Below are 6963 nucleotides of genomic sequence, written 5' to 3' on the forward strand. Positions count from 1 at the left end.
ACATAGGTATTCAGCAAACTAGCAGTATGGCGGACACTCATGCTCTAGTAGCTGCCGTTGGAATGGGCAAAGGACTGAAAGTTAATGTTCCGATGAATGTAGCATCAGGAGGACCTGGCAGTATGATGGTACCACCGCTACGCGCGTCTGCGCCCATGACTTCCGTAAGTCCAGGTGGTGTTGGTCAAATAAACAAGGCCCCCGCAGGCATTAAAACCAATATAAAGCCTGCTATGCAAGTTCATCAGTTTTCCCGATAGTTGGTAAAGTTTCAGGTCTTAGGGGAAAATATTTGAAAGGAAAGAAATAAAATTAGCGTAATTGTAAGAAAAATATATCATGTGCTTTAGATTTATTGCCTGTTAGAGAAACCGTATCTACTGTGGCTTTAAGAACTCTGCTACGGGAGAAAAAGTTGTATTATTGGCAACCTATCCTATCAAACTCCAAATTATATTTCAAACTTAAAAATATTTTTATTCCATGATAATTAATTTTTTCGTGAATTTTTTACTGTCCAAATCTTGCTCCGAACAACAACCAAAGAGGAAAAGCATATTTTAAAGTATTTTTTTTATAAGGTTTCTTTGAAATCGCCAACCGTTTCAGTGCAGGGATAAAGAGCAGTTGCCGAAAGTGATATCATGGCCTTCTATACAACTCGGGTTGATGACAGTGGTAACGAAATTGAGCGACGCCACTCGGCTCGTAGTTTAGCAATTTCAGTAGGTGCCAGCAGTACCAGTGCCAGTACCTCTCGCATCATCCTAAGTTCACGAAGCTGTGAAACAAAGTCAAGCGTGAGGTAATGAATATTTTTAACAGAAATAGTGCATTCCAAAACGTCAAAATACTAAGCATCAGTCGCTTTTATTTTTAAACCTCAGCGGATTGTAATGCCAAATGTGCGCAACCACGGTTAGATGCCAATTTGCAACTAGTTTGCGCCATATAGACTCTTCCAGTGCGGTTTAGAAATAAAAGAGACCGATGCTTTTTTTTATGTTTTGGAATGCACCCAAAGGGTGCGCCTTGTCACAAGGAAAGAAAACTTTTTGCCACCTAAGGTACATAAATCGTGCTGCTTTTATTGAAAAAACTCCCGACCAAAGCGAAACAAGTAGTATAAATGAAGATAATAAACCCCATCCACCATCCGAGAATCACAGTGATATAGTTCCACCCTTGGACCTCCAGTCGGAAGATAATTACCCTACTACCAGAGACTACACTTTTTCATATCGCAAACACTGCGAAGCGGCTAAAATTGTTTTAAAGCCTGATTTAGCTTATGAAACCTGGTTATCTGCCAAAAGGTCCTGATTGTCGGCTTCTTTTGTACGTATATTGCTTACATTTCCCTTTTTACATAGAAAACTTATATCAGATGAAGCTTCCCGTCGACGAAGAGCTGAAGAGCAGAAGCACAAGGAGCAAGAGGCGAGAAAGCGTCTTTCTGAAGAAAAGTTTCACCAATGGCTGAAAACAAAATCCGGTCAAACTCGTTCGCGTGAAAAAATTAAGCTACAGATTGAACAGGAAGAAAAACCATCGAAGTCTCTTATTAGCGAAGAAGAAGCGCAAGCAAAATTAGAGGCCTGGGAACGTGCCAAACAGCTGGAGGAGGAACGTCGCCGAAATCTCAAGAAGGAAGAGGAAGAACGACGCCGTTCAATTGAAGAACAGCGACGTCAAATGGCGGCAGAGGCTTGGAAAAAATGGCTTGCTGAAGTGGATAAGAAACCACGACCGGTTCCTCTCAACCGCGGGATCTTCACTTTGCGCGGTACAATTTCCGACATTTTCGTCAACCCGAACAAGTGGCAAAGCACAATACCAATAGATGAAGAATGATTCACTGGATTGAAATTTCAGTTTCTTTTAGTGCCTACATGTCTAGTCTCTTTAACAGATCCCCAAGGGCCGATTTATTACAGGCCCACTATTTTTTGTTCAATTAAAAATTTTAATAACCATATGGTTAAGTACGTAGGACAAAGCAGGGAACAAACAATACAAGCCAATTTTTAAACTAATTGGCATAGAATAACTAACTTTTAAAGTTCTTAAAATTAGTTTAGAATAATTTGGACAGAATGGGATACAGCAAACCTTAAACAATGATGTTATGTAACAACATACAAGTTCCCCAAAGTGTGGGAAGTGTTGCTTGAGTGACAGTGCTTGGCCAGATATAAATCTTTTCTTGAAATCTACGAAACGCTATTTTGATATATACCTACATGCAGTTATTCGCAAATGCGATAGAATTTTGCCGTACATTTAGACACCAATGATGACAGCAGCTCCGGCAACTTGATCATATCGCACGTTTAATAATATAGAGAATTACTTAATTTTTAAATTTGTGAGAAAACGCAATCAAAGTTTGATCAATTCATGGAGTTGGTATACCACAAGTAATTTTTAAGCAAAAAACTAAACCTCAATTCTCATATAAAAATTTAAGATTATCGTTAATTTCTTCATGATCCGATGATCGAATTTAAACCAAATTAATATGGGACCACTTGTGAGGTAACCCCCTTACTTAAAAAAAAAATTATAGAAATCGGTTAACGCGGTCCAAAGTTATGCGGTAACATACATAAAAAAAATGTATATACATATTCCGACGTATTGATAACCTTTCTCTTTTTTGAGAAGTCGGTTAAAAAGGCAAATAGAAAGACACAATTCTTTGCCATTTCTGAACATGTTCTCCTGATCAAGTTTATAAATTCTACGACGAAATCTCTAAAAAAGTATATTTTGAACTACTTCCCTTTCTTAGTAAACGTGCGATATATTACTATGTATTAGTACTATCGGAAACATACCTCATCTGGTTTTTTTTTTCATCAACTTCTGGTTGTACTAAGAATAATTCTTCACGTTTTCAAGACAACAACGGAAGAATTTGCGGTTTTCAGTATTGTCTAAAATTTAATCGCTGGGGATCTTCGTAACAGTAAAGCAAATCCATATCAAATCGGGCTGCTTCTGTACGGACGACCTGGTCCAATTATAAACTCTATTTTGATAATTAAAAAAGCCAGGATTAGTACTAAGGCGTTTTGGAAACCTTCCATTTATATTTTTGGGCTTACAGCTTAAAAAATCTGAAATAAAATTATTAGCATATATTATTTAAAATGTTTCTGTAATAATTAACTTATTCTAAACGGCCATTTCCATCGATATTTTAGGGTAGGGTTTGTAGTCGAGAACTTCAAAGTCATTGAATGTAAAATCCTCTATGTTCTTCACTTCCCGTTTTATAACTAGTTTGGGAAATGGACGGGGTTTACGTGCTATCTGTTCTTTTAAGGGTTCAATATGATTGTTATAGACATGGGCATCACCAAGAGTGTGCACGAATTCTCCGGGACGAAGTCCGGTCACGTGTGCAATCATATAGGTTAACAAAGCATATGAGGCGATATTGAATGGCACGCCCAATCCCATGTCAGCGCTACGTTGATACAACTGACAAGACAGCTCACCATTTGCAACGAAAAATTGTGCTAGACAATGACAAGGAGGTAGTGCCATTTGCGGAATGTCAAGGGGATTCCACGCAGACATTATTATGCGACGATCATTCGGTTTGTTTCGGATTGTATCAATTACATTTTGAAGTTGATCTACGCCTTCACCCGAGTAATTATCGTTGCATGTTCGATATTTGGCTCCGAAATGGCGCCACTGAAATCCATATACGGGGCCCAAATCACCTTCTTCGCGATTTTGAAAACCACATTTATCCAAAAACTCTCGAGTACTATTCCCGTCCCAAATGTGGATATTTTTCTCTTGTAGTATTTTCGCATCCGTCTGGCCGTGAACAAACCAAAGTAGCTCCTCTGCAACGGCCCGCCAGAATACGCGTTTTGTAGTTAGCAGTGGAAAGTCGTCACGGAGGTTAAAACGCATTTGAGCACCGAAAATTGAGCGAGTACCAACGCCCGTGCGGTCGGAACGGTCAACGCCTAAAATAATGTTAAAAAATAAGACACATATTTAAAAACATTTTTAAAATCGTATATAGCTACCGGTTGCAATAATTTTTTCTATTAGGTCCAGGTATTGCTGCTCATCTGGATTTTCTTGAATGACCTTGATTTCGTCTTTGATATTCGAGTTTCTACTATTCCCTTCGATGCATTCCGGTTCCTTTCCATTAAAGGCGGATGCATTTTTTAATTTATTCTCATCCATTGCTACGGTATTGTAAAATTGCAACTGAGAGAAAAAAAAAACTTATTTGGCGCCTCAATAGGGAAACAAAGAATGCATCGATATCTTTTTAGCATCGATAGTTTCCGTTCAAATTCGATGGATTCCTTCGACCTCAGTATATACTGAGCCATCGATCTTTACGGCGCGTTTACATTGGACAATGATGTCGAGACTATGAAGATATATGTACGTATTAGGCTATCTGCACACTTTTCGTCCAATCATAGTTGCGTTATGGTCTCGCTCTGAAATTTTCAGACGAGCACATGCATTTCAAAGCGAGATCTGCATAGAAGATGCAGAAATGGATAAGTACGGCACTGCCGTTTGCTAATCGTTGTGCACGCATTGTTTGTTTACATTTTATGGGGAAAAATTAGTGAAAAAGTTAATATTTGCATAAAATCTGTCGAAATTTTTAAAAAGTGGATAATTGCAATAAAATTGAATAACTATAAAATATGACCAATTTGTAAAAAGTCTCTGTGTGCATGTACAAAATACATTTCAGGAAAACAAAAGAAGAGATATTACTGAAAAATTATGTCTAGAATTGTTGCAGCATAGTACATATTATAAAAATTGCAGGTTTTTGAAAATATTTCGCGAAAATATCAACCGGTAAAACAGAAAATACCTGCTTCAAGTCAATTTTTAGACGCCAAATGAATTGAAATATAGCGACCAAGTGTGCGAAAATGTAGTCGTCATGTAATCGTTGCATCAAGATTGTAACGATGAAGTAACTATAATTGGACGACCAATGTGCAGAAAGCCTTAGTTGTCAAAAACGCATGCATTGAAAACCATGATGCAATAATACAAGATGTTGTCGGTTGGCAACTTCACGCTCTAATTCCACTATATTGACTGCCTTAGGAGTAACAGTGTTACTTCTTTAACAATTCTTTGCCTAATAATATAGTTGAACGTTTTTTTATTTTTTCTCAGTATACAAATTTTGTTTCCCTAAAAAGGTATTTTATCTTATTTTATTTCATTTCATTACGAATGTACTATAAAAAAGCAAATTTTGTTTAGGAGAAAATGTGAAGTTTTAATTTTTCCCCCATATGGGGATTAATTTCTTCCCGTTTTTCTTCTCATTCTACTGAGCTAACCCTGCAAAAATCGCGACTACTCCATGCATGCGTGTAAAGAGTACTCCCTAAGGACCAAAGAGTACTCCAAAATTAACCACAATTCATATAAAAAATATGGTCCAATTAACATTGCGATGTCCTAGGGCAGGACCATATACTCCATCCCTGCATTACATCAGAGTAGCACAAAACTACTCCAACATATTAACAATGGGCATTGTTGTTATATTTTTTCGTTTGTTCACGCTTTTGTTCTTCAATTCTCAAATGCTTTTTCGAAATTAATAAACACCAAGACAAAAATTAAAAATTACATGTTGCCTCTGACGGTATTCGAACCCGAACATGCTGGGAGCTAAGAAATAACAGCGAGCATCTCTACACGTTCAGCTACAGCCAGACATGCAAATGTGCTTTCAAATGCTCAACTTCAATCACGTTTCGTTAAAACACGAGCAGTGATCGGATAACAAACAATAAGCTGCCGCAGAGACACGAGTTGGTCCGCTACAGCATGACAGAGGAACACTTTTGTAAGTACTCCAATTTACCACAAATAGACTACATGGTCCAACGATTTTTGCAGGGAAGGCAGTGTCAAAGCGAGCTGTCACAACTGATACCACCTTGTATTATTGCATCATGATTGAAAACTATGTTGTCATGACAATAGCAATACATGCATACTTTTTCACTAATTCATGCGTAGACGTTCCAACGCGAATAATAGCCCAGTTATGCATACTTAGCTTAGCATGAGAGTTGTCACATAAGAATGTTAAACGAACTTTGCGTGTAAGCGGGCTATAATAGCCCAGTTATGCATACTTGCACTGCTATACCATTTTTACGTAAAAATCAAAACCGAACAGAATTCTACATGTTAAGTACTATGCATTGGGTAACCGCTTAAGCCTGTTATACAGTTCAATGCGAGCGTGAGCGTGAACTTTTTATTTTGACCAATATCTTTGTTATTACTCAACTTTTTGCTATAGTTGAGACAAGAAAAGACAGAGAATTAAAATATCTTTCAGAATTATAGAATAAAAACTAATTTAAAATGGACGCCCACACACATCTGTCAAAACTTGTCGTTTACATGCGAATGCTTTGCGTACGCACACAGTTGAGTGTGAGCTTGAAAAAAGGCATATTATGCATTTTAAATTAGTTTTTACTCTAAAATTCTGAAGATTAATTCTCTATCTTTTGGTGTATCAAACATTGCATAAAGTTATGTAATAACGAAGAATAATATAAATAAATAAAAAGCTCACACTCACGCTCGCATGGAACTGTATATCAGGCTTAACACGCAAAGCCCGTTTAACAGATTCTTATGTGACAACTCTCATGCTAAGCTAACTTGGAAAAAATCAGTACATTTTCAGGTTTTTCAGGTTTGAAAAATTACGCAGGACCGACCTTTGAAAAACAGTACGGTCCTGCAAAAAACAGAACGGATGGTCACCGTAGATATAACGGTAATTTAGACAAATACGAAATCTTCGATAAATCAGTAAATATTAAAGCTAATTTATTAAAAATTGATGTTTGCAACAATTCTTTGCCAAGAAATACGTCTATAATAAAATTTTGGGAAATGGGCTTGGCA

The 6963-nt window shown here is 37.2% G+C and overlaps 3 protein-coding genes across 3 annotated transcripts in view; 2 read left to right on the forward strand and 1 right to left on the reverse strand.

Moving 5' to 3' along the window:
• The window catches only part of LOC118732393 (mediator of RNA polymerase II transcription subunit 8-like), a 1237-nt gene extending 902 nt beyond the window's left edge, over positions 1 to 335 (forward strand). The window contains exon 3 of the mRNA XM_036461527.1: positions 7 to 335. Coding sequence (XP_036317420.1) covers positions 7 to 260 — 254 coding nt within the window. The 3' untranslated portion in view covers positions 261 to 335. The remainder of the gene's footprint in view (positions 1 to 6) is intronic.
• LOC118732384 (protein MNN4-like) lies at positions 80 to 2397 on the forward strand. Its single transcript, XM_036461519.1, has 4 exons — positions 80 to 164; positions 582 to 805; positions 1068 to 1316; positions 1374 to 2397. The coding sequence occupies exons 2-4, from the start codon at positions 645 to 647 to the stop codon at positions 1852 to 1854; spliced, it is 891 nt and encodes a 296-aa protein (XP_036317412.1). The 5' UTR covers positions 80 to 164; positions 582 to 644; the 3' UTR covers positions 1855 to 2397.
• A 664-nt stretch (positions 2398 to 3061) lies between these two features.
• Positions 3062 to 4335, reverse strand: LOC118732403 (thymidylate synthase). The gene is made up of 3 exons (XM_036461534.1): positions 4056 to 4335; positions 3176 to 3992; positions 3062 to 3122 (listed from the first exon to the last, which is right to left on the reverse strand). The coding sequence occupies exons 1-2, from the start codon at positions 4219 to 4221 to the stop codon at positions 3181 to 3183; spliced, it is 978 nt and encodes a 325-aa protein (XP_036317427.1). The 5' UTR covers positions 4222 to 4335; the 3' UTR covers positions 3062 to 3122; positions 3176 to 3180.
• Positions 4336 to 6963: the final 2628 nt, after the last annotated feature.

Source organism: Rhagoletis pomonella, unplaced genomic scaffold (genome assembly GCF_013731165.1).
Source record: "Rhagoletis pomonella isolate Grant_MI unplaced genomic scaffold, Rhpom_1.0 Rhpom_scaffold_00002, whole genome shotgun sequence".
Taxonomy (NCBI): domain Eukaryota; kingdom Metazoa; phylum Arthropoda; class Insecta; order Diptera; family Tephritidae; genus Rhagoletis; species Rhagoletis pomonella.

Bases quoted from the DNA above. Each gene is read 5' to 3' on its own strand.
- LOC118732384 (XM_036461519.1), top strand. From the start codon at position 645: ATGGCCTTCTATACAACTCGGGTTGATGACAGTGGTAACGAAATTGAG. The intron at 806-1,067 runs GTAATGAATATT...TTGCCACCTAAG, and splicing joins GAAACAAAGTCAAGCGTGAG to GTACATAAATCGTGCTGCTT. The intron at 1,317-1,373 runs GTCCTGATTGTC...CTTTTTACATAG, and splicing joins ACCTGGTTATCTGCCAAAAG to AAAACTTATATCAGATGAAG.
- LOC118732403 (XM_036461534.1), bottom strand. From the start codon at position 4,221: ATGGATGAGAATAAATTAAAAAATGCATCCGCCTTTAATGGAAAGGAA. The intron at 3,993-4,055 runs GTAGCTATATAC...ACATTATTTTAG, and splicing joins AGAAAAAATTATTGCAACCG to GCGTTGACCGTTCCGACCGC.